The following is a 26,949-nucleotide window of genomic DNA, read 5'->3' on the forward strand; positions in this document are numbered from 1 at the left end:
TTAATGTTGTGAATATGTTATTAGTAACTCAGTTGTGTAAAGACAACAAATGTTGGTTTATATGTGATGATAGATTGTTCTTTGTGCAGAACAATGTGACAAATGAGATCTTGTACAAAAGAAGGAGTAGGCCTGGTACATTGTTTCAGATTCCAGTTTCTACATTTCAGTATGCAAGAGCCTTTTTGAGACAGTTAGTGAAATCTTCAGTATGACATCAAAGATTGGGTATCCAACTAATGAAGTCATGTATGTGATGCTACCTAAGTCTAAGTTTCTCATTCTTTAGATGATACTCATAGGTTACGTACAAACTATATTCATGGAAAAATGTCTAGGAGTCCATTCCCTATGGAATTAACTAAATGTTTGTTACCATTTGATAGGATACATATAGATGTATGGGGACTATCTCTTGTAAAGTCAATTGAATGTTACAAATACTATGTAGTGTTTGTTGATGATTGTACTAGATTTGTATGGATATTCCCTTTATTCAATAAATCAGAAGTGTTCTTAATTTTCGTGAAGTTCTACAAGTTTATACAAGTACAGTTTTTAAAGATATTAAATGTTTGCACTTTGATGGTGGTGAAGAATTTACAATTAAATTGCTTAAAGAGTTCATGTAAATGAATGGTATGGTACATAGAGTTTCTTGCCCAACACTCTACAGCATAATGGTCTTGTGGAAAGAAGACATAGATATATTGTTGAGACATCAACAATGATGTTTGCAGCTGGTTTATCACAAGAATTATGGTATCATGCTTGTGCTCATGTAATGTTTCTAATCAATAGAATGCCAAGTAGGACATTGCTTATGAACTCTCCATTGCTTGCTCTATATGATAAAAATCCAACTCTGCAGGATTTACGAATATTTGGTTTATTAATCTTTCCTTATCTAAGACTATGTAACAACAACAAACTACAGCCTAGATCATCCATGTGTATATTTCTTGGATATGCTATCAGAAATTGATTTTGTCAAGACATGTATTGCATGATGAATCTGTTTTCTGCTAAAATCAGATCCCCATGTCGCTCAAGGTCTCTGAAGACTACTATATCTGCACCAAACACTCCAATAGTAGTAAGACTTCAAAATATACCATATACTGCATACTTGAATTCTAGAAATAATCAATCTGTGACATCAAGTTCTATCTCAGATCACAGTCATGTTCCAGATTAGTCTCTATCTCTTAAAAATTCACAAGAGTCATCACTGGCATAATCTCAGAGTTTATCTCAGGGTCATTCTCAAGATGGGACAAGCTCAACATATGAATATGACACAATGTTACTTATACTCGGTACAAGATCAATTTCATCCTTTGTTGCCTGTCATTGACCCTGTACAACTTCAGGTAATGCTTCTTATCTCTTCATCTTCTTCTCAGGATGATATTACTGTGTTAGTGTCTACCATAACTCATTCTATGACAACTCGACTACAATCAGGAGTTATTGATAGGAAAATATACAATGCCTATGTATCTATGTAACTTGAACTTTAGTCCTTACAATCAAGGTTCTAAAAGACGTTAGGCGCTAGTCGAGCGGTTGGCTGGGGCCTAGCACCTAGGTGCCTAGATGGGGTCTAGACGAGCTGGGCGGATTAGGTGGATTTAAATATATATATATATATATATATATATATATATATATATATATATATATATATATATATATATAAGTGTATATGTACACTTAAGAATAAAAAAAACAATTATTTTGATTAAATAATTATAAATATAGATATATGTATAAAGTTTTAGGGCTCTGTATATTGATTTTGAAAGGCTTTTAAACTCTTATATTATAAATAATTAGTGGCCCTTATTTTCACATAAATAAAATAATGTTGGCCTTTGTTTTTTTATTTTTGAAGACTGGGTTGTGCTTTTTATGAAATCATACTAGGTATTTGTTATATGTAGGATGTTAGGTGGCGTGTTTTTATTGAGCAACAATTACATAAACAAGGACAAAAGGGTTAGTCATGTGGGATTGAGTAGTGAAAATAAGGTCTACTGCATCATATTCTTCCTTGGAAAAGTTGCGTCTTTTCCTCTTCCTTCTACAAATTGAAACCTCCTCTGCTTCATTTCTTTCCCAACCATGCCCAAACCTAAGTCTCTAGCGCCCACCTAGGCGCCCCAGTCATCGCCTAGTACCCTTAGGCGCTCGCCTAATCTCTTCCCCGATTTGCCTCCCGACTTGGGCTTAATCTCGGCAAACAACCATCTCGCACTTAGGCGGCCGCCAAGGCCAATTTTTATAGCAGTGCTTACAATTACAAAAAGATGATGTGTACTATGGTGGTTTTCTTTTCTTGCTGATATTGTGGATTGTGAAGAGCAAAAGAATTTCAAAGTAACTTCAATTCATACAAATTGGCAGCAAGTCATGCAAGATGAGTTTAATGCTCTTAAGTTATATGTTACTTGGGAATTAGTACCACCACCTACTGATAAGACTATTAGTGGTAGCAAATGGGTGTATAAAGTGAAGAAAAATCCTAATGGCAGTGTTGCTAGATATAAAGCAAGACTTGTGGCACATGGATATACTCAAGAGCATGGTCTAGATTATTTTGAGACCTTTGGTCCAGTGGTAAGGCATACCATAGTGAGATCAATACTTCTCTTGCCACTAATCACAAATAGGAGTTGAGACAGCTTGAAATAAAGAATTCATTTTTGCACGGTGATTACAGGAGGAATATATATTGAAGCAACACATGGCTTTGTAGATACTACATGTCTAAGTCATGTTTGCAGGCTCATTAAATCATTATATGGGCTTAAACAAGCTCCAAGAACTTGGACTCAAAGTTCACAGGGATATTGCCTCCTCTTGGATTTTTTGCATCACAATTAGATTCAAGTTTATTTGTGAAACAAGATGGTCTAGATGTCATTATACTATTCTTGTATGTGGATGATATAATACTTATAGTTTCCAATTCATTGAAGATTCAAGACACTAGCAATCAACTCACTGAATGTTTTGAATTAAAGGATATAGGAAAACTAACCTATCTTCTGGGTTTACATATTCCATATAAGCCAAATGGAGAACTCTTTATATCTCAGTCCAAATATGCCAAAAAGTTGATTAAAAAGGTTGGGATGGAAAGCTGTAAACCCTTTCCAACTCCATCAAAGCCACACTTAATTACTTGTTTCAGAAGGGACTCCTCTTGCTGGTCCAAGTTTTTACAGGAGCATGGTTGAAACTCTTCAATATTTAACCTTCACTAAACCAGGTATAACATATTCTGTCAATCTGGTATGTCAACTCATGAGCAGTTCTACTGATGCTCATCTATTTTTGGTGAAAAGAATTATGAGATACTTGCATGGTACAATATAGTGGACTAACTTACACACTTACAGTAACTCAAATTCATGGATATTCTGATGCTAATTGGGCATCAAACATCAACATTAGATGTTAAATTACTGATTATGTAGTGTTCATTGGTGATAATTCTATATCTTGGCAGTCAAATAAGCAAACTTCAGTTTCAAAAAGCTCAACTAAGACTGAATACAAAACACTGGCCAATTGCATTGCTGATGTATGCTGGATTCGAAATATTCTTAAAGGATTTACAAGAATTTTTGGATTGTCCACCTTCATTACACTATGACAATCTCTCTGCATTAACATTAAGCACAAATCCTGTTCTATTCCAGGATCAACCATATGGATACAAATTATCATTTTGTTCGGGAAAAAAATGCAAAAGAAAGATATTACAGTTCATTAAATCTCCACTGATAACCAGGTAGCTGATGTTCTTACAAAGGGGTTACATAGTCCAGTCTTCATTAAGCACTACAGCAGCCCCAAGCTTAGATATCCTCGCTGAGGGGAAGTAACAACCAATAAAATAGAATGGACATGTGTGTTTTACTCATTGGGTTTGTTAGAAATGTTGGTTATGATGTAATGAGTTAGTCAGACAAGTGATTGTTGGAAATTTTGATTAGAAATTTCATTGTCCTACATTTATCACTACCAAAATATTCCCTCACTCTATAAGGCTTCATCCCATATAGAAAGTGATTGGAGTGATAGACCATGAAGAATAAAATTGGGCTCAACCTTGGGATTGGACTTTAGGGTGTACTAATTAATTGATAATTAATATATTAATTATCAAAAGTGGGCCTTGGGCCTCAGGGCTCAGACTCTAATAATTAAATTCTTTAATTAATTATTTTTTATATCAACAGACTCATCTTTTCAGATGAAGTCTGAAGTGATGAAAGAACGCTAAAAGAGCAAAGCACCCCTATGAGAAGATGTCTCCCAACAAACGCATCCCATTCTCATACGTGTTACGAACAACCATAAACCTATTATATATACATCTATCTGCATGGCATTTAGAACACAGAAAAATAAAATTATTCTTCTCCAATCCTAAACAATCTTACTGAGAGAACCACAAATAAATTCGCCAGAAGTCAAGTTTTCCAGTGCTGGAATTCTGACTTAGATCGTTGAATCCTGGTGAAACAGACGTCATGGAACTACAAGCACTCAGTAGGAATGAAATTTCTGTTTCAAGGACATTGCGGTACGTAAGCCTCGATCTTTAATTTGTATCTCTAGTATTATTTCGTTTTGTTCATACTCTGATAAATTATTTATTCGCATTTATTATTTATTAGCACATATGAATTTATCATAGATTGTTGATATTTATCCAATAATCTTGAAACAGAAAACATGGATCAACAATCTATGAATGTGAATGGCACTGTGCCGAAATACTCTAAAAAGCCTGAGAAATTCAAAGGGCTGGATTTCAAGAGATGGCAACAGAAGATGTTGTTTTTCCTAACAACCATGAATCTCGCTCATGTTGTCAAGAAATAAGCTCCAAAGTCTAATGAGAATCCAATGACGAAAGAGACTATCATGGTAATTGAAGATTGGAATCATTCTGAGTTTTGTTGTAGGAATTATATTATGAATAGTTGGGATGACAATCTTTATGACATTTATTCTTTGTGCAAGACAGCAAAGGAGTTGTGGGAATCCCTGGAGAAAAAGTATAAGATTGATGATATCGGTTCAAAGAAATTTGTTATCGGTAAATTTCTCAAATATACAATGATGGATTCGAAATCTGTTGTCTCTCAGGTCGAAGGAAACCAGAAATTGATCTATGAACTGCACTCCAAGGGATATGAGATCAATGAGCATTTCCAAGTTGGGGTTTATAATCGAGAAATTACCAACTTCCTAGAATGACTTCAAAATTTATCTTAAGCACAAGCGTCGTGGGATGAATATGAAGGATTTGATTATGAGGCTACAATTGGAAGAAAACCATAGAAAGGCAAACTGTTCTAGTGGTTTTCTACCATTGAAGCCAATGCGAATTATGTTGAGTGAGGAAACTCCAAGCCCAAGTCGTAGAAGAATAAGGCTCCAAAAACCAAGCAGCTTGTATAATTTGCCTTTGCTCCTAAAGGCAAGAATCTGAAGAAGATTAAGTGTGAAACCCTGTCGCAAACTATGTAATTTATATTCATGAATTTATAAAATTACCATTTTACCCCTTATTCCCTACCCAATCTGGATCCCTTTTCTGGATTTTCTCCTAGTTCTCCTCATCTCTCTGCCTGCCACGTGGCAGTTTCCTATCTCCCTCGTTCTTCTTCCTTTTTCTCCCTTGAGACCAAGGTATAAAATATCGACGATATCGGAAATATCGGTAGTCCAAAAACACAGAAATATCGATGGAAATATCGGGATATTATCGATATCGATAAAAAGAATATGGAAACCACGGAAATTGTAAGAAAAACTTGGAAATTTTTATTGAAACTTTGCAGGATGTTTATTTAGTCAATTATCTATTAGTTTATCACAAAAAATTGGAAGGAAATGCATTGCATGATAGATTTAACTGATTTAAGTTGATTATATAGCGAGCTGTCATATGCAAATTTGTTTCTTGCAAAAAGAATTCAAAACAAAACCATATATATAAATATTTTAGCATATTTTCACAAAAACATAAATGATATGGTGGTCAATGTGTTGAAGGGTAACAGTTCCGTTGGTTTAAAATCTCAATCCATTAACCGAGTCCAAGTGTGCTCAAAACCCTCAACAATAACAACGTGTTACGTGTCACTCTCATTACGCATCCAGATAAAACGCCAGTCCCAGATTTATCAGATCAAACTTTTTCCAAACTCCCAAAATACCCCTACTGCACCTCCCATTCTCCCACCCCACCACCAAACAATCTCCGTCATTTCAGTCACAACCCAAGTCTTCTTTCGTCCACCCAAAATTCCCCCACCCTTATACTATGTCTGAACTTCACCGAAAACCAAGAAAGACAGGAAGGGGAGTGAGAGAGAGAGAGAAGAGAGAGAGAAATGGAGTTCAATTTCAACACCAACAGGGCGGAAGCAGAGCGCCGTGAAGCTACTGTCAGCACATGACTTGCAGGAGACCAAGACCTTCGCGATCCGAGCCCGAGAGACTGACCTCAGGCTCGAGGCCACCGAGTAGATAATCACCGTCGCCGACACTCTTCTCGCCACTAAATCCCAGATCAACAACCAAAACCAGCAGCCCGACTGGTACGCTATTCTCCAACTAGCCCAGTACACTCAGAACCTCGAAATCGTCGCGACTCAGTACTGCCGACTCGCTCTTCTGCTGAACCCCCACCGAAATCGCTTCCCTTACGCTGATTATGTCTTCCGGCTGGTCTCCGAGGCTTGGATCATCCTTTTTAACCCCACCAAGAAGGCCATGTACGACCACGAGTTGAGTATGTTCAACCGGTTCAACTCGCCCCCATCCGGGTCGACTCAGCTGTTCAAGAGGCAATATTATCGATAATATCGATAATATCATGATATTTTGGATGAAAACTCATCGGATAAGTGTTAAAATATCATTCTTTCCCAAAACCGATATTATCGGCATTTCAGACCATGCTTGAGACACACACACTTTCTCTTAGCTCACTCTCTTTCTTTCTCTCTCTCTCTCTATCTCTCTCTCACTCTCTCTATCTCTCTCTCTTTTTGACCTTTCTCCATCCTCCTTCTTAGTTACACACACACACACCCGCACACCTAAAGAACCACGACACCACCACCACCATCGAGTGGACCTTCTCTCTTTCTCTCTTCCTCATCTCTGCGAAGCACCGAGACACCCAGAGGCCACCTAAACCTCTCCGACGAGCTTCGTGGCTTTCAAGCCAAAATTCGGCCAACTCCGGCCACTACACGACGTGATCAAGGTATGAAATCTCTTCCTTTCATCTTTATCTTCAATTTGGTAGCTAGATCGCCCCTAGAGGTTGTGAATCGACGTCGATCGGAGCTCGGGAGCTCCGGTTTTCTCCTTTGACGAAATATGATCATACCTGACCCGAGGACCTAAACTGAGTCTTTAAGCCCAAAGCCTTTTTTGAACTAGGCCCTTGGGCCGTCCCAACCCAGGGCCTTTGGCCTGTTAAACCCCAAACCCAACCCATTTTCCCTAAGCCCAAAACCCAAAGGAACTCAGGCTTTTGGGCCGTGCAAGCTTAGGCCTTCAGCCTAAGTAACCCAAGCCTAAAAGCCCGAAATCCAAAAGCCCAAGCCCAAAAACCCAGGTTAGTCAAAACCCTAACCCAGGCCACGTGTGGGCACACGTGGAGCTCACGTGCCTCCGTCCACGGCAACGCAAGCGAATTTTCTGACCAACTTTTCGGCGGCGTGTGGTCATTGGAGCCACCACCTTGCGACGAGATGTGAGAGCGCGTTCAGCGGCGCGTGGGGGTACCCGAGGTTCCCCTTTATGTTTTTCGATGTCCTGAATTCATTTATGACGTCCGTTTTTCAAAATTCAATCGTTGTGATAGAGTTTTATTAATTGGACCCTTTATGTGCTTAGGTGCAATTATTAGCGGCAATTTCGTTCCTCCTATTTCACACGGCTCTTCGACAACGGGGTATCTGTGAGTGGACCCCTTCTAAAATGCATGTTTTTATAGTAGAAATACATACATGAAAAGCCTGATTTAATGGGTACGTTTTGAGTAAATTAGATTTACACTTTATGATTATCATGCTTTACTGAGAATATTTTGCAATACCATACTTTATCAAATTTATGTTCTTTGTAGTACATATGATGGATGACTATATACTATTTAGAAATATGTTTTTATACTCTTTGTAGTCTATATGATGGATGACTATATACTATGAAGATGTTTTGACATATATGTACTTATGTTGGAAAGATTATATTCAACGTTTTTATGCTTATCTAGTGGTCAATGTTCTGCCTACGGGTGATGATACTTATATTGGGTTCGATCGAGTGATGTAGTGGCCTAGGGGTCGGAAGATATTGATTTGGCATACGGGTTGGGTGATGTAGTAGCCTACGGGTCGAAAGATATTTATTTTGGCCTACGAGTCAGGTGATGTAGTGGCCTATGGGTCGGAAGATATTCATATATTTGGCTTACGGGTCAGTTGATGTAGTGGCTACAGTCGATTATGATACCACTATCCAACCCAACATGTCTCTTTGGGGCGCTCATGTACTGTTTATCAGAAAGAATGATGGGTTGATGAGACTTTGCATCGACTACAGGCAACTGAATCGGGTGACAGTGAAAAACCATTATCCCCTTCCTCAGATTGATGATCTGTTTGAACAACTGAGAGGTACTTAGGTATTCTCTAAGATCGATCTTCGTTCAGGTTACCACCATCTATTGATCCAGAATGAAGGTGTACCGAAAACTGCTTTCCGCACTAGGTATGGACATTATGAGTTCCATGTTATGCCTTTTGGATTGACGAATGCACCTGCAGTTTTCATGGATTTGATGAATAGAGTCTTCATACCGTATCTGGATCGGTTTGTGATTGTGTTCATTAATGACATCCTAATCTACTCCAAGAGTAATACTGAGCACAGGAAACATTTGGAGTTGGTGTTTGAGAGATTGAGGAAACATCAGTTGTATGCAAAGTTTAGTAAGTGTCAGTTTTGGCTAAACCAAACCAGTTTCCTCAGGCATGTGGTTTCCGTTGAGGGAATTAGTGTGGACCTTAAGAATATTTTTGCAGTATCTATGTGGGAACAACCGAGGAATGTTACTGAAGTGAGGAGTTTTCTGGGATTGGCTGGCTATTACCAACGTCTTATGCAGGATTTCTCGGCAATCACCTTGCCTCTTACTAGGTTGACTCTGAAATGGATTAAATTCGAGTAGGATAAGAGTTGTGAACGGAGTTTTCAGGAGCTTAAATGGCGCTCACTCATGCCTCCGTCATTGCTCTTCTAGATGATGGCGGTGAGTTTGAGATCTACAGTTATGCATGTTTGTCGGGATTAGGTTGTGTTCTGATACAGCATGGGAAAGTCATCGCCTATGCTTCCAGGTAGCTCAAGATTCACGAGAGACATTACCTTACTCATGATCTGGAACCCAGAGCCATGGTCTTCGCTTTAAAAAATCTGGCAACATTACTTGTACGGTGAGAAGTGCCACATCTTCACCGATCATAAGAGTTTAAAGTATGTCTTTAACTAGAAATAGTTGAATTTGAGGCAGAGAAAGTGGATGGAACTCATTAGTGACTACGATTGCACTATTGAGTATCATCCTAGTCACGCAAATGTCGTAACAGACGCACTTAGCCGGCAATCGTATGGACAACTTGCCTCCATTCGAGCTATCCATGTTCCGCTATTGTTTTCTCTTCGAGAGACTGACGTTACAGTGACACCAAATTCACAGGAAGCATTGTTAGCACACTTTCAGATTAAGCCTGTTTTGGTGGATTTGGTTTGGGAAGCTCGAAAGCTTGACCAACAGTGTGTAGACCTAAAGAAACAAGTGCATAATGGGTCTAGGCGAGATTTGAAAATCCGGAGAGATGGAGCCTTGGCAATGGGAAATAGGTTGTTTATGCCTAAGGACAATGAAGTGGTGAAGAAGGAAATTCCCGATGAAGCCCATATTTCAGCGTATGCCATGCATCCAGGGAGTACAAAATTATATCACATTATTCGCTCGTTTTACTATTGGTATGGGATGAAATGGGATGTGGCAGAGTATGTGAAGAGATGTATTATTTACCAGCAGGTGAAGGCGGACAGACAGAGACCTGCAAAGCTGATGCAGAATCTCCCTATACCAGCGTGGAAGTGGGAAGACATCACCATGGATTTCGTGTATGGTTTGCCGAGCACACGGTCGAGGTTTGATGACATTTAGGTAATTGTGGATAGACTCACCAAGACTGCTCATTTCTTACCTGTTCAACAGACCTACACACTAGAGAAGTTGGCATGGTTATTTATCAATAATATTGTCAAACTCCACAGTATACCCATCACCATTGTTTCGGACAGAAACCCAAGATTCACCTCCAGGTTTTGGAGAGTATTCAATGATGCCATGAATACTCAGTTGTTGTACAACAATGCCTATCATCCACAAACCGAGGGTCAATCAGAGAGGACGATTCAAACTTTAGAAGACATGTTGGGAATGTCTGTTCTTCAGTAGAAGGGTAGTTGGGATAACTATTTGTCGTTGATCGAGTTTGCCTACAACATCATTCAAGGCACTGTATGGAAAGGCGTGTCGAACATTGTTGTGTTGGACTGAGGTCGATGAATGGGTGTTAGTGGGACCAGAAATTGTCGACACCACTAATATTGACATCCAATTGATAAAGAGGAACCTAAAAGCGGCATAAGATCGACAAAAGAACATAGTTGACCGACATTCTAGGGATCATGAGTATGAGAACGGTGACTTTGTCTTCTTGAAATTGTCCCCCTGGAAGCGTGTGGTTCGAATTGGTAAACAAAGGAAGTTGAGCCCTCAATATGTTGGTCCCTACCGGATCACAAAGAGAATTGGTATGGTTGCTTATAGGTTAGAGCTACCACCAGAGTTGTCGCAGATTCACGACGTATTTCATGTTTCCATGCTAAGGAAGTATGTGTCGAATCCCTCTTATGTTATTCAGCCGGAACCGTTAGAAGTGAATCAGTATGCGAGTTATGTTGAGGAACCAATGGCGATCATCGAGCATCAGGATAAAACTCTGAGGAGCAAAGTCATTCCATTAGTGAAGGTGTTGTGCAGGAACCATGCAGTCGAGGAAACGATGTGGGAGACGGAAGAACTGATGAGGAGTCAGTATTCGTACTTGTTTATTTTAGATTGTAATTTCGGTGACAAAATTCTTTTAAGAGGGTAGATTGTGAAACCCCGTCCCAAACTAAGTAATTTTGTATTCACGAATTTATAAAATTACCATTTTTACCCCTTATTCCCTACCCAATTCGAATACCCTTTCTAGATTTTCTCCTAATTCTCCTCTCTCTGCCTGCCACAGGGTAGTTTCCTATCTCTATTTCTCTTCTTCTTTCTTCTCCCCTGAGACACTCTTTCTTTCTCAGCTCATTCTCTCTTTCTCGCGGACCCTTTTCCCTTTCCCTTCCCGGCGACACATACACCTACATGCACACCCAAAGAACCACGACACCATAACCACCATCGAGTGGATCTTCTCTTTCTCTCTCTCTCCCTCATCTCTGCAAAGCACCGAGACACCCAAAGGCCACCTAAACCTCTCTGGCGAGCCCCGTGGCTTTCGAGCCAAAATTCGGCTAGCTCCAGCCATCACACGACGTGATCGAGGTATGAAATCTCTTCTTCTCGTCATTATCTTCAATTTATGAATCAGCATCGATCGGAGCTTGAGAAGCTCCAGCCTTCTCCTCCGGCAAAACCAGGTCCTACCCGACCCGAGGCCCTAAACCAAGTCCTCAAGCCCAAAACCTCTTTCGAACCAAGCCTTTGGGCCGTGCCAACCCAGGGCCTTTGGCCCGTTAAACCCCAAACCCAACCCATTTTCCCTAAACCCTAAAACCCAAAGGAACTCAGGCCTTTGGGCCATGCAAGCTTGGGCCTTTGACCCAAAGAACCCAAGCCTAAAAGCCAAAAGCCCAAGCCCAAAAGCACGAGCCCAAAAGCCCAGGCCCACACCCAATCAAAACCCTAAACCAGGCCGCGGGTGAAGGGTCATCGGTGCCTGCGCGTGGCCCCCAGAACCGCCACCTTGAGGCGGCGTGTGGGGGTACCTAATGTTCCCCTTATGTTTTTCAACGTCATGAATCTGTTTATGACGTCTGTTTTTCGAAATTCAATCGTTCTGATAGAGTTTTATTAATTGGACCCTTTATGTGCTTAGGTGCGATTATTAGTGGCGATTCCGTTCCTCCTATTTCACACACCTCTTCGACGTGGAAGTATCTGTGAGTGGACCCCTTCTAAAATGCATGTTTTAATAGTAGAAATGCATACATGAAAAACATGATTTAATGGGTACATTTTATGAGTAAACTAGATTTACATTGTATGATTATCATGGTTTACTGAGAATATTTTGGAATACCATACTTTATCAAATCTATTTAGAAACATTTTTTTGCACTCTTTGTAGTATATATGATGGATGACTATATACTATGAAGATGTTTTGAGATATATGTACTTATGTTGGAAAGATTATATTCAATATTTTTGTGCTTATCTAGTGGTCACTATTATGCCTACAGGTGATGATACTTATATTGGCTTCGGTCGGGTGGTGTAATGGCCTATGGGTCAAAAGATATTTATTTTGGCCTATGAGTCAAGTGATGTAGTGGCTTACAGGTCAGAAGATATTCGTATATTTGGCCTATAGGTCAGGTGATGTAGTGGCTTCGGTCGATTATGATACCACTATTTAGCACACTATATACGATATATGTTTAACGAAGGTTTTATGGCATTCTAGGGTTTTCGGAAAAACCTATTACATATTATACTATTGAGTTTCCATAAAACTTTAGGGGTTAGTACATTGTTTAATAAATGTTTCAGTATTATATATATATATATATCAACTTGGTCCATTCATGTTTGTTTTGCGCCCCCTCAGGACATAGGAACAAGGCATATGATCCGAGCTATGAGGCATTCCCCTACCAATGATACCGCGTCATCCTCTCTGCTTTGACTTCACTTGTAATAGCACCTTCTACTTGTATTCTGAATTAGATATATGCTCTGAACATGTCATGCATTATCACTATCATTTTATTGACGGCTGAATACTATTATATTATTTTGGTAAATTTTGCATTTGAATATTATATTATGTAGTTCGAGCGAAATTTATATGCATGTTTTCTCATGTTCTTGGCATAGGCATTCATTAAATGGCTTGCATCACCCTAGGGTGTTGGCCAACATGTGGCATTCTTGTTGTCCTCTAGACATCGGGATCAAGGCGTGTGATTAAGGGCGCCTGCTATATGCGTCGCAAATCTGGTCACAAGGCACAAAATTGTTATCATTGCAAGGATGGAAATCATGCCAATAGAAACAACAACCATGCTAATATGGTAATCACTGATGAAGAGTTGGCTGATGTTGTGTCTAAAGTCAACATGGTCTCGAATGTGAGTGAATGGATGATGGATATTGGTGTTACCAAGCATATCTGCGCTGACATAAATCTGTTCACTGAATACCATCATGCTGCCTCTGGAGAAAAGCTGTATATGGGCAATTCTGCTTCATTTGTGGTGATGGGCAAAAGCAAAGTGGTACTCAAATTCACATCTGGAAAGAGTCTAACCTTGCTGAATGTGCTGCATATTCTTGAAATAAGGAGGAACTTGGTTTATGAACCTATTATGATTGCTAAGGGTTTTAAACTTGTATTTTAATCCAACAAATTTGTACTTACCAAGGGTGAGATGTTTGTTGGAAAGAGATATGTGGCTGATGGCCTTGTGAAACTCAATGTAATTGACATTGATGATGCTAATAAAATAAATGCATCTACTTATATTGTTGAGTCTTCTAATATTTGGCATGCTAGATTAGGCCATGCTAATTTTCATTCCATGCAAAGAATGGTTAAATTAGAATTATTACCTAAATTCGAAATTGATTTTAATCATAAGTGTGAGACATGTACCGAATCCAAATTTGCTAGGCAAACTAGAAAGTCAATTCTAGAAAGATCAAATGAATTATTTGGATTAATTCATAGTGATCTTCGTGACTTTAAATCCACACCAACTCGTGGAGGAAAGAATTATTATGTCACTTTTATTAATGATTGCAGTAAGTATTCTATGTTTATTTGATTCATAGTAAGGACAAAGCTTTGAATATGTTTAAGACATATAAAGCTGAAGTTGAAAATCAACTTGAGAGAAAAATCAAAGCACTTAGATCCAATAGAGGATGAGAGTATGAGTTTACTGTCTTCTCATATTTTTGTGCACAACATGGAATTATACATCAAACAACAACTCCATATTAATTCCATGTTAAATAGGTTTGGGCTTCCACACAGTTTTAGGGTGAAGCTTTACTTACTGCAAATACCATATTGAATATGGTTCCTCAAAAGAAGATTGACGAGTCACCTTATGAACTATGGAAATGACATAAACCCACTTATAAAACCCTCAAAATGTTGGGTTGTGTAGCAAAAGTGCAAGTTCGATTACCAAAAAGAATGAAACTAGGACCTAAAACTATTGATTGTGTATTCATTGGATATGCAAACAATAGTGCTGCTTATAGGTTCCTTCTTGTAAAATTTTCAATTTCTGACATTCATGTTAACACTATATTAGAATCGGCAGATGCATAATTTTTTGAGGATATATTTCCTTACAAAGAAAAGGAATCGGGTTCTAATACAAAAAGGATTCATGATCAAAGTCATGATGAAGCCTCTTCTTTAGGTGTCCAAGATAATGATGTGGAATCAAAAAGAGGAAAAATAATCAAAGTTTTTAAAAACTTTGGACCATATTTCATTGCTTACTTGTCCAAGAATGAACCTAGAACTTTTAAAGAAGCAATGTCTTCTTCTGAGGCTCATTTATGGAAGGAAGCAATTAAAAGTGAAATGGAATCTATTATGGAAAATAACACATAGGAATTGGTTGATTTACCTCCCGGTAGTAAACCAATTGGTCATAAATGGATTTTCAAGAAGAAACTTAAGGCGGATGGAACCAATAACAAATTCAAGGCACGTTTAGTAGCCAAAGGTTATTGCCAAAAGGAAGGTTTGGTTTATTTCGACACTTATTCTCCAGTTTCTCGCATAACGTCAATTAGGACGTTAATAGCGATTGCGGCTATGTAGAACTTTGATATACATCAAATGGATGTAAAAACAACATTTTTAAATGGGGAACTGGATGAAGAAATATACATGGAACAACCTAAAGGGTTCGTGCTTAAAGGATAAGAAAGCAAAGTGTGCAAATTAATTAAGTCATTATATGGACTTAAACAAGCACCAAAACAATGGCACGAGAAATTTGATCATACTTTATTGACACATAGGTTCAAAATAAATGAATATGATAAATGTGTCTACATTAAGTGTAATGATAAAACTTGCGTTATTGTCAGCTTGTATGTGGATGATATGCTCATAATGGGAACTAATAAAGATGTAAAAACCAAAACAAAGAAAATGTTGAATTCAAGTTTTGACATGAAAGACTTAGGTCAAGCCGATGTCATTCTAGGAATTCAAATTAAGATAAATAGCGAAGGGTATGTACTTACATAGTCCCATTATGCGGAAAAAAAATATTACGAAGGTTTGGTCAATTTGATTGCAAACCTGCTGTAACTCCTTTTTATGTTGGATGTAAGTTGGAGAAAAATAAAGGCAATGCCATATCTCAACTTGAATATTCTCAAGTAATTGGAAGTCTAATGTACTTGATGAATTCGACTAGGCCTGACTTAGCTCATGCAGTAAGTAGGCTTAGTAGATATACAAGTAATCTAGGACAAGAGCATTGGGATGCTTTAGTAAGAGTGTGTAAACACGAATTTTCCTGCGATGAAACGAGACAAGAACATGTGTACAAAATAATATTTTGTATTAATGATTTTGGGGTGACAATCTCTTTATAGTTTAATCCTCTTATTCGATCTCCATAAGATGTAGATTTGTGGATGTTTTATTGATCCAAGGGTCATCGAGGCTTGATCTTGGATGAACGGTGGGAAGTTTCTTTAAGAGCCTTCAGGGCTTGATCTTGAAGGTTAAGGGAAGTTTCTTCAAGGGCCTTCAGGGCTTGAAAGTTGATGGAAGTTTCTTCAAGGGCATTCGAGGCTTGATCTTGAAGATTGAGGATGAACATATCTTCAGGGGCTTTTGGGCTTGATCTTGAAGAATGGATGTGTGGATTTGTTGATCTAAAGGGTCGTTGGGGCTTGATCTTAGGATGAATGGATGATGAACGATGAACACTTTCTTCAAGGGCTGTCAGGGCTTGATCTTGAATTGGTAGAAGTTTTTCAAGGTTCGTCGGGGCTTGATCTTGAAGGAGGATTTAACGAAGAACAAAGAGGGCTTTCTTGATCCTTCGAGATTTGCTTGAGAGCTTTAGAGTTTCAAAGCTTCAAGGTTTCGGTGTGATGTGAATTGGTACCCCAAAATGAATGCCTTGGCTTTCTATTTATAGAATTCCAAAACTTGATTTTTTCTGGATTTAAATAATCAGATGAAATAAATCATTTTTGTCAGGTGTTGACATGTGTCCTGTTTGATGACTTTTTCGATGATTTTTTATTTTTCGTTGAGTTACATGCTACGTGTAAAATTTATGTGACACGTGAACATTGAAATTTTAATTATTGATCAACATTTATTTCACCAAAATTTCGATGTCTACAGAGTGTTAAGGTATTTGAAAAATACACTTGACTACGGATTACACTATACAAAGTATCCACCTGTTGTAGAAGGCTTCAGTGATGCTAATTGGATTTCTGACACTACTGAATCCAAGTCAACAAATGGATATGTTTTTACCTTGGGAGGTGCAGCAATATCTTTGAAATCCTCTAAACAGAAATGTATAGCTCATTCCACCATGGAGTCAGAGTTTATAGCTTTAGACTTGGTGGAGAAGAAGCCGAGTGGCTTAAACATTTTTTGGAGGATATTCCAGTGTGGCCAAAGCCTGTAACTACTATATGTATATGTATACATTGTGGCAGTATGGCCGCACAATCAAAGACCAAAAGTCATGTCTACAATGGAAAATCGCGACACATCAGGCGTCGGCATAATACTCTTAAGAATTTGCTCTTCAATGGAATAATATCCATTGATTATGTAAAGTTAATGGAAAATATAGATGATCCCTTGAAAAAAGGCCTACAAAGAGAGCAAATATTATTTACATCGAGGGGAATGGGTCTCAAGCCAATTCAAAGAATCAGACTGGGCAAAAACCTAACCTAATTGATTGGAGATCCCATGGTCTAGGTTCAATAGGCAAACTGGTTGAGTTTGATTCAAAAGTTGAACACACAACTTATTCATTCTTATGATAAAATGTGTGTTGTTTGTTGAAATTTGAGGGGTTATGTTTTATACATTTAATGACATTAATATCTTGTTATCAAGAGGAATATGGCAGACTGTTCTTAATTAATGTCACATGTATAGAAGTAAATGGGGCCACATTTATGAGAATTGAAATGGCTAAATTCTCTAAAACTCCTACGAAATCCGGGTATGTTCAAAGCCAAAATTAACACAACCGTATGAATTGACATGTGGCAAACATGATATGTGTGTAGCATATTATCTTGGTTTACTACTGCGATGAACAGTTCAAGATGTTCCACATCAACTGCGTTACCAAGTAAACCCGATATGTTTTCACTAGGGTAAGTTCAAGTCCAAAAGACACTTCACCCGATGCATATCATGTTTATTCTCTCTCAATTTTAGGCAGCCTAATCATACATTTGCACTTACATTTACATTCAAATGTGGGGTGTTATAAGTAAATTGGTGGTGTTTGAATGAATTTTCAACTCAAATGTTGGGTATTTTTGAAAATTTTGAGTAGAAATTTTTTTGTTCCACATTGGTCACTACCAAAAGGTTCCCTCACTTTATAAGGCTTTATCCCTTATAGAAAGTGATTGGAGTGATGGACCATGAAGAATAAAATTAAGCTCTACCTTGGAGTTGGGCTTTGGGATGTATTAATTAACTGATAATTAATATATAATTAATTACCAAAAGATGGACCTTGAGCCTTAGGGCTCTTGGGCTTGGACTCTAATAATTAAATTCTTTAATTAATTATTTTCTATATCAAGACTCATCTTTTCAAATGAAGTCTAAAGTGATGAAAGAATACCAAAAAGCAAAGCACCCATCTGAGAGGATGTCTCCCAACATACCCATCTCATTCTCATACTTGTTGTAAACATGCATAAACCTATTATATATACATCAATCTGCATGGCATTTAGAACACAAAAAAATAAAATTCTTCTTCTACAATCCCAAACATTCTTACTAAGAGAACCACAAAGAAATTCGCCAGAAGTCAAGTTTTCCGGTGCTAGAATTCTGACTTAGATCGTTGAATCCTGATGAAGCAGACGTCCGTAGAACTACAAACACTGAGTAGGGACAAAATTTATGTTTCAAAGACATTGGGGTACGCAAATCTCAATCTTCAATTTGTCTATCTAATATTATTTTGTTTTGTTCATACTTTGTTAAATTATTTATTCGCATTTATTATTTATTAGCATATATAAATTTATCATTGATTGTTAATATTTATCCAATAGTGATCAGGTTGAGTGCCACATATACCTAGGTAGATACCGTTGGCTATGCATATATACTAGTGTATTGCTTTACTTCTCACTTATGGCGTGTTTACCAAACGGGAATGGAATGTAAAGAAACGGATTCGCATTCCTCCCGAAGGATTCCAGCGTTTCCTAACATTTAGGGAATGAAAAAGTAAGTGGATCCCAATTAAAATCCAGAATCGAATTCCTTAATGTCCCAGAACTAAATCCCCTATATGGAGGTGGTATTTGGATTACAGGGAGAAGCTCTTCTAGGAATCCAACTTTTATACGCAAACTACCCCCTATCTTCTACCTCCCCTTCATGGTTATGGATGATTCACATCAATTCAATCACAATGAACAGAAAGGTTACCCGAAGCGGCAAGAAGAAGGCCTTGAGCTAGGATGACGCCGCCGAGCCCCAACCAAGCAAGAAAAAAGGCGCTCTCATTTGTTCCCATCTCCTTGGCCTTAGCCTCATCTTCTTCAGAATAAAGCGGTGGAGGGTGAGAGTGACGTGCGGAAATCCATCCATCTGATTCCAGAAAATACAAATTAAACTTGAGAACAAGTTAAACAAGGATAAAGCTGCTTAAATATTCCTTTTAGTTGTACCGAGTTATCTGTATTTGACTCTTGGTCAGATTTCCCGTAGGTTCATGATCGTATGAGAATATCCAATTGAAGATTTATTTAAACATACGTAGTTTGCATGCTATGTTGATATCTACAGTATATTCATGAAATTTCTTCTAAAAATATTTGATAAGAAAATAAAAATTACTACTGAGGGGCTGGTTGATGCATTGCTTGTCAAAATACAAATGAACAGATGATATACTTTTTAGTGTCCCTTCACTTGTATAATTACACATGTTCACTTGTATAATTACACATGCTGAAAAATTTCTCCCTTACATCATTCAAAAAAGATGCTGGCAAATTTCTCGAACAATTTAAGGAAGTAATTAGGTTAGTCCCTCCAGAAAATATTGAACCTTTATTTCTTTACTTTTCAACATTTCAAGTGATCGATTCCGGCCAACGGGACAACTTCATCTGGGGTATTTGTTCGTGCTGATAAGGCCATATGTTTACTCCCACATTTATAAGTAGTTTGACATCTTACTATTTCCATTTGGAGTCAAGTTCTTGGAAAAATATCTTAGTTGTCAGTGTCACCACTCAAAACGCCAACCTCTTCTCCTATTCCATGCATTGAGTTTGTAAAATTTGATCACTCCATTGTAACGTATGATCTCATTTTAATCTACAGTATTTTAATTTTGACAAATGGTTAATTTTGACAAATGGTTGCAATACATCATCCACAAATTCTACTATGCTCTCGTATATTATATTATGTACACCAATTTTGTTGGCTTTAAATCTTACTCATTGGATCATTGACCTAGAATCTAACAATAAAAACTCAAGTGTATTACCCTAAAGCCTGCAATGGGTCCCTACCCCCTCTAACTATCTCATTTATCTCCTGTTCCTCACGAGGCTACATATTACGGGAGGGTTGAGATAGGAATGAACCCGGAATATGTAAGTTTTCACACTGAGAGGCATTTGGAAGTCGACAACTGTCGTTTGAAAACCCTATCCAAGGCCACTTATCTAATAATTTGTGTACATTTAAGTATCCACACAGATCAGTGCCGACAGTATAGCGACAATGATTGACATAGCCAAAAGGATCCTTAAACTCTTATAATTTCAGTAGAATACCATTCATAGTTTAAACTGCAGAGTGCTCTTCATGTACATAAAAAAATATCAAAGGTAAAAATTTCAGAATAACTATGTACAGAAGACTTCCGGCAGATCTTATCACTCTTCATTTTGCAAGAGAAAGTTCAAACCAAGTCAAAATTTATAAATACCGAAAAAACTACAAGCCTAACATTCGTTTTCTCTTTACCTTTTCTCTCAAATCTTCTTCACACGGAATCTTGCCACTGCTCTTTGAGGTAGCAGACCACCATGCCCTCAGCTCGTCCTGCGATATATGAGGAGGTGAAATCAGCAAGAAAATAGAACATCGGTGACAAGAAAGTTTCTAACATCTTTACGTGGTGAATCGATGATAGTGATCTTGTTATGACAAAACCCTAGTTAATTGTTGTAGAGTAGGGCATAAGTTAGAAGTCCAAAAGAAAGTGACACAATCTCATAAACCATATAGTCCTAGCACTACTAAGGGCTATACAGACAACCCAAAATAGAAACCCTAATAGTGGGAATGCATCACACACACAGTTGAATAAAGTCAGTAACTCGTTAGCAAGTCAGATTATAATTACCTCGTGGAAATCGTTGTTGGATACATGCTTGCTCTTAACCATACATCTTATCCCACCAACAATAACAGCTATCGAGTCTTTCACATTCTGTGGACAACTCTCTTTCTGAGAACCTGTGGACAACGGAAATAAAAATGAACAAAAAAGAACTCAGGAGAAACATCAACTTAGTTATCAAAAGAAGTTTTTAGGTAAAGTTAATAAACAAGCATGGTTTAATTCTGGTCATACCAGTTATGCAAGACACATAGTATCCACTTCCCCCAAGTCCTTCTTCCCACTTCCCAAGCCGCAGGCGGAGGAAAAACCCCTCGAGTTGCGAGAGTGACATGCGGGAATCCATCCATCTAATTCCGGAAAAATACAAATTACACATAAGAACAAGTTACACGAGGATAAATCAAATTAAATATTCCTTTTAGTTGTACCGAGTTATCTGTATTTGACTCTTGGTCAGATTTTTTTATGCTTCGTGATCGTACGAGAATATCCAATTCAAGATTTATATAAACATACCTAGTTTGCATGCTATGTTGATATCTACAGTATATTCAAGAAAATTTGTTCTTAAAATATTTGACAAGAAAATAAAAATTACTACTGAGAGGCTAGTTGGTATGCTCAACTTACTTCTGAACATCGGTGCGAGACAAGCGAAGCCTTTTCACAGAGTCGATGATTCCTTTCGGTATATTTGGAATCTGCGTATTGACAAACTGTGACGAGGGCATGATCTGATTTTCTTTCAACTTATTTTCCACAGAGCTTGAAGCACTGTTTTTCATAACTGAATTTGAACGATATGCTATTTTCTTAGAGGCTCTCGTATCATTAGCATTCCAGCTCATATTGATACCTGTCTCCATTCTTGAAGTGTCCTCATTAAAACATGTATGAGCAACAGAAGCTTCGAACTGACTCTCCTTACCAGTTAGGAGCTTCATATCACCATCAATTCTTGAATTCAGCTTCGTTTCACTCTGACTGCAGTAATAATCTAAACAAGAAACGTTACATTCAATTTGAGGTGGTCCCGTTGGGGGTGCATGGTCATGCAACCGCCCAATGACTGTGTTGTAAACACCTAATGCAATAAGGCAGATTTTATGCTCCATTATAGGACTTAATATTACTTAATAATTCCTGAATCTCTGTCTCTTATCTGTGAACACTCTTGTAAATGGTGACCTTTTATGCCACAAAACAAACACATCATGATTTCATCGGAAGCATTACCTGATGCATTGGATGGGGTGATGTTCTTAAGGGCATCCAATCTCCTAGCAAAAATAGAAGCCACTTCCGAACTTCTGACTTCAGAGGAAGGTAAGATAGGGCTGAATTCGGACATGGACGCTTGACCATTCTGACCTTTATTTCTATTGAAAGCAGATGAGCCCTCATTGTCAGCTGCACAGTTTTGCATATTGTTACCAATGACAATAACTAAATCACCAGCAGACTGTTCCTTGTCCCCCACATGTTTGTGGTCGTTGGAGCACCCAAGAACTCCATCAGCACTCTTGTTGTAATGATCTGCGAGACCGGGTGTTTTTGGAGTGAACCGAGTTATCCACAAGCTTCCCATCAGGTCCCTTCTATAACCAAATTCATCAGTCATCTTCCCTTTAAATTGTGAGTTAGATTCAACATTCTCGACCCTCCTTTTCTTGAGTTTACCCAGAGAAGAATTAGGGCTAACTCTATCTTTCCGTTTATAAAACGGAAAGTTGCATGGATTCTTGTTCTCCTCGGAGCCAGTATGGCCTTTCCCCTGACTGCCTGCTGAACGCACTTCATTTCCTGATGAAGATTTGTTGAACTTTTCAACTGGCAGCATAAATCCTCTGCCTAAATTAATATTCTCCACATGACAGACTTTTGGAGAAGTAGCTGGCTCAAGCTCAGTTGATATATCTCCTATTTTATGATTGTTACTCAATATCTGTGCTTCTTGGCGCTCTGCAGTTGGGCAATACAAGGACTGAAAAATCGTCTGGAAACCAATACTTTTTACTGCATCACCTTGGTTCAAATTGCATGTGATAAGTTTATTATCAGGATTCTCATCTCCACGATTAGGATGTGCAAGGGTAAGTGCAAGAGGCGGTGCCTCATCTTGCATTGATTTTGAAAACCCTTTCACCATGCTTGATATCCAAACCATGAAGGAGCTATCTTGTCTAATAGAGGATGTGCAGATCGGAGTTTCTAGAATTTGCTTTCTGAATCTTTTACTCCCGACAATGAACTCTTCTTCGGAGTTCCACCTCTTCTTGCCCGACGAAAACAATCCTGCACTATTACAGCTCTCAACACTTTCATGGCTATCATCCTTATCTTTTGTCATTCTTCCATTAAGATCTCCATCAGATAACGCTTTTTCTTTGCCTTTCCTTCGACGCATATGGATGCTGCTGTTAGTAGGAGAGTGTTTGTCAAGAACAGATTCGTTTCCAGGAAGCATCTCCTGACCTTGTTCGAACCTGTCCTTAACCCCTGGGGAAGATTCTGATCCTAAAAACTGACTTGCTGCAGCATAAGCATGTTCATCTTTGAGGTTCATTAAATCATTCTCAGCTGTTGCCTCCAGTATATCCAACGGCCTACTGCCTTGTACCTTTTTATTCATCGCTGGAGCATCCGAAGCTTGACTTTCGTTCACTGGGTGAACTTCGGAGGTCAAGACAAGTTGCATTTTCTGATCCCCAACATCAGCACGTCTGTCCTGACCAACAGAATCCTCCAATAATGGTTCAGTTTGTTCCATAAAAGGTATCTTCTGATCTGATTCGACAAATAAGATATCAGCCCCTTCTCTGTCACCGTTACCTGTGTGAGTACAACCAAATCAATAACTTGTTGTAATGCAAAAAGAAGAAAAAAGTCAGTTGTTAGCAAGGCAACATATACTCGAAAAACAGCCCTCAGAACAATTTTACTGTATTTTGAGCATAAGCTGCAGGGAGATTTCTAAATTTCATCTACCGAATTAAATGTGCAACACTGAAAACGTGAATAGCAGGATTCACCTGACAATCTTGTAATGAAATTTTCTCTGGTCTCGGATATTTGAGGTATTTCATGTACTTCAACATTGGCTTGACTGCAATGGCCCTCCTGGTTATGTGGAACAGATACTTCCACAGCCGCTTTCACTTCCTCCACATTACTATCATTTCCTGCAAAGAGGAGATCCTCAACAATTCCGGCAACAATTTTCTCAGGAAATAAATAAACAACATAACAAACCTATACTACAAATTCATTGTCCTACAACTCAAAGACTCTTCATTTTATACTTAACTACCAAAGTTGCAAGAATAAGGCCTCACCCGTCTCATGGCTTGACCTGCATATTGGCATGACGCCAGCATCGCTTGTGGGAGACATAGTCATTTCTTTACTTGCAACTTCTCTCGTTAGATGAACTGTTGTCTGTGCTGTTAGAAAGTCCACGTCATCAGTAAGCCTGTCAGTAGCAGACCTCCTGCCTATATTGCTTTGTGGCGGTGAAAGAGTGACATTACTTGGTCCTGCAACCTAAGAAAAGTAAGATTTTCTGTTTGAAAAGACAGAATCAGCTCATTTTAGACACAACCTTTATCTGTATCCCAAACTAATTCTGACAGGGGCTCAGGAGCCACGAATGCCCTGTGTATCCTTGAACCTGCATTTGCACCTGCACCTGAATCACCGTTCAATTTTCTCCGAATGCATTGATTCAAATATCCCAGAGATAGCCCCAAATCAGTCACAGGCTCTATGTTCTCATTGTCTGCATCCATTTTCTGCATGACGAACATGCAAATTGTTCCTACAAGAAAGATAACACTCACTTTCCATTGAAGGCTTTTTAATAAAAGATATGTGATGAGTCCCCCTTATCTTCTATTTTGAAAACTGTGGGGACAATAATTATCCAACGAAGGGGTTTGAAAATCTAATGCCCAGTGAAAAGAAGGCACCCTATCATGAGAAAGTAACTATAATCTTTTTTTTTTTGGGAGGATACAACAAACCAACTGGGAGAAAAGAAAGTAGCACATCACAAGGTGCATCGGTCACATTATATCAACTATGAATCCTTTGCTATGAGATAGATGCAACCTACACATTCAGCTGGCTCAGCAACGAGGATATTTAACCGCAAATCAGAGGGGTTGGCACTTGAAATCCATAGAATTCTATTACCTGTGATATTAATACCATCTTCAATCAGGTTTCAAAACTTCATTGATATATAGAGTTTTTGAGGTACTTGATTAGATTCTTCTGTTATTTGAATTAAATTAACAAAATACTGTTAGACAACACTGAACTTGAAAAGCTTAAGCTGTAAACGGAATTGACCTACAGCGTAAATCAAGCTAACACCCTCCCTCACATGTAGCCTTATCCTGCACGTGGAGGAGAGGCAGAGAAATACAGACAGAGAGAAACATATAGGTGCATCCCCACCCTCTACTGTGTAAACCGACAAAGAAGTGGGGAATGACAACTGGAGTTTTTGAACCCAAGACCTCCTGAAAACCATAGCTTCAATACCATGTTAGACATTGTACCCCAAAAGCTTAAACTGTTAGGGAATGGACTAACAATGTATATAAAGCTAGCAAATTTATCACAGTGCAGGTAAGAGCCATGGGAAACATACGGTGTAAAATGAAAACGCGCCATGATTTAGTATTGTGCAAAAATTTGAGAATTATACTGAGAAGTTCATTCGGGATTGATAATTTAAGTAGCCAGACTTAAAAAAGTTCAGATACTAAAATTGTACACCACCAACAGCGATCTTGATGCATGAGCATAATGAAGTGCCAAAGGTTTATAGTCCGTCTAACGGCCCACACCTAAACAACATTAATATTGTCCCCAACTTAACCACAAGTACAATTCAATAGATAGTGAAACCATTCAATATAAACGGGATTTAACTTTATCAGGTTTTAAACATCATGCATTGCAAGAATAAAATTTTATGCCAAAGAGAAAGAAAAAAAAAACCCTCCTTTTATCTTCTTTCTGTGGTCAACTACCCTATTGTTCTCAGGACCAATTTTTCTAGGCTCATATTATCTGAAAATATAAGTAAAGATTGAGATAAAATTTTGGACAATACAAATTGAACAGACTTCTTCATCTTTCAGGAAAAAAACTCCAAAAGAAGTTCAATAGTTTCTAATTAGCAATTTTAGAAAATAATAATCTCAACGTTTCATCCGTTAACTTAGACAAATCAAACATGAATATATAAATAAAAAAAGGAAAATACCAAGTTCCAATATACAATATCATATGTGATCAGAAAATTGCAAAAATAACAACTTGGGGTTAAAGAATTGAAGCAGCATAAAAAGGCAACAATTTGAATTTGAGAAATACCCATTATAAAAAAAGCATTTATTGTGAAGACCCGTGTACCTGTTGTCCTTTGACTCCATTGATTCTTCTCAAATAAACACCGAGAGAGAGAGAGAGAGAGAGAGAGAGAGAGAGAGAGAAGAAGAAGAAGAAGAAGAAGAAGAAGAGAGAAAATGAACGAGAGTTCGAGTTTCAAGTAAATGCTGACAGAGAGAGAGAGAGAGGAGAGGGAGGAGAGAGAAGGGGTTGCAGTTGCAGCTAGAAAGTGCGTGCCATTTGCTCTTACCTGGAGGCTACTTCCCTTGGCATTTGCTCAGATTCTGAGGTATGAGGTTCAGGGGCTGCCACGTTGACGCAGTGCATGCCAACAGCACTGCCTGATGAGTTTAGTAGTTATCTATTCAGTTCATAGTAAGGGCGGCATAAACTTGTTATGGCATACGGTCCACATCTTTGATACTCACATGCGTAAGAAAAACACATGTTTTAAAGCCAAACATTTTGATAATAGAATGATTTATATGA

General features: G+C 38.2%; 1 protein-coding gene across 11 annotated transcripts; it reads right to left on the reverse strand.

Annotated features, from left to right (window-relative positions):
* Window positions 1-20,439: 20,439 nt before the first annotated feature.
* LOC126596026 (uncharacterized) lies at window positions 20,440-26,711 on the reverse strand. 11 transcript variants are annotated; one of them, XM_050262452.1, is made up of 11 exons: window positions 26,485-26,711; window positions 25,411-25,583; window positions 25,168-25,251; window positions 24,659-24,874; window positions 24,393-24,593; window positions 24,090-24,239; window positions 22,294-23,889; window positions 21,688-22,054; window positions 21,289-21,404; window positions 21,058-21,170; window positions 20,440-20,753 (listed from the first exon to the last, which is right to left on the reverse strand). In XM_050262452.1, exons 1-11 carry the CDS (start codon window positions 26,502-26,504, stop codon window positions 20,646-20,648), a joined length of 3,144 nt encoding a protein of 1,047 aa, XP_050118409.1. In that variant the 5' UTR covers window positions 26,505-26,711; the 3' UTR covers window positions 20,440-20,645. The 11 variants fall into 11 exon arrangements, with proteins under 11 accessions (XP_050118409.1, XP_050118408.1, XP_050118414.1 ...); XM_050262451.1 differs by having other exon boundaries at window positions 26,446-26,711; XM_050262457.1 differs by lacking the exon at window positions 25,411-25,583 and having other exon boundaries at window positions 25,172-25,251; window positions 26,485-26,710.
* Between the last annotated feature and the right edge of the window lie 238 nt (window positions 26,712-26,949).

The sequence above is a fragment of the Malus sylvestris genome, chromosome 13, assembly GCF_916048215.2.
Source record: "Malus sylvestris chromosome 13, drMalSylv7.2, whole genome shotgun sequence".
NCBI lineage: Eukaryota > Viridiplantae > Streptophyta > Magnoliopsida > Rosales > Rosaceae > Malus > Malus sylvestris.

Excerpts from the sequence above, each read along its gene's own strand:
- LOC126596026 (XM_050262451.1), bottom strand. The coding sequence starts at position 26,504 with ATGGAGTCAAAGGACAACAGGTACACGGGTCTTCACAATAAATGCTTT. Across the intron at positions 24,240-24,392 it reads CAGGTCAAGCCATGAGACGG|GAAATGATAGTAATGTGGAG; the intron begins GTGAGGCCTTAT and ends TCCTCTTTGCAG. Across the intron at positions 21,171-21,288 it reads CTATGTGTCTTGCATAACTG|GTTCTCAGAAAGAGAGTTGT; the intron begins GTATGACCAGAA and ends CGTTGTCCACAG.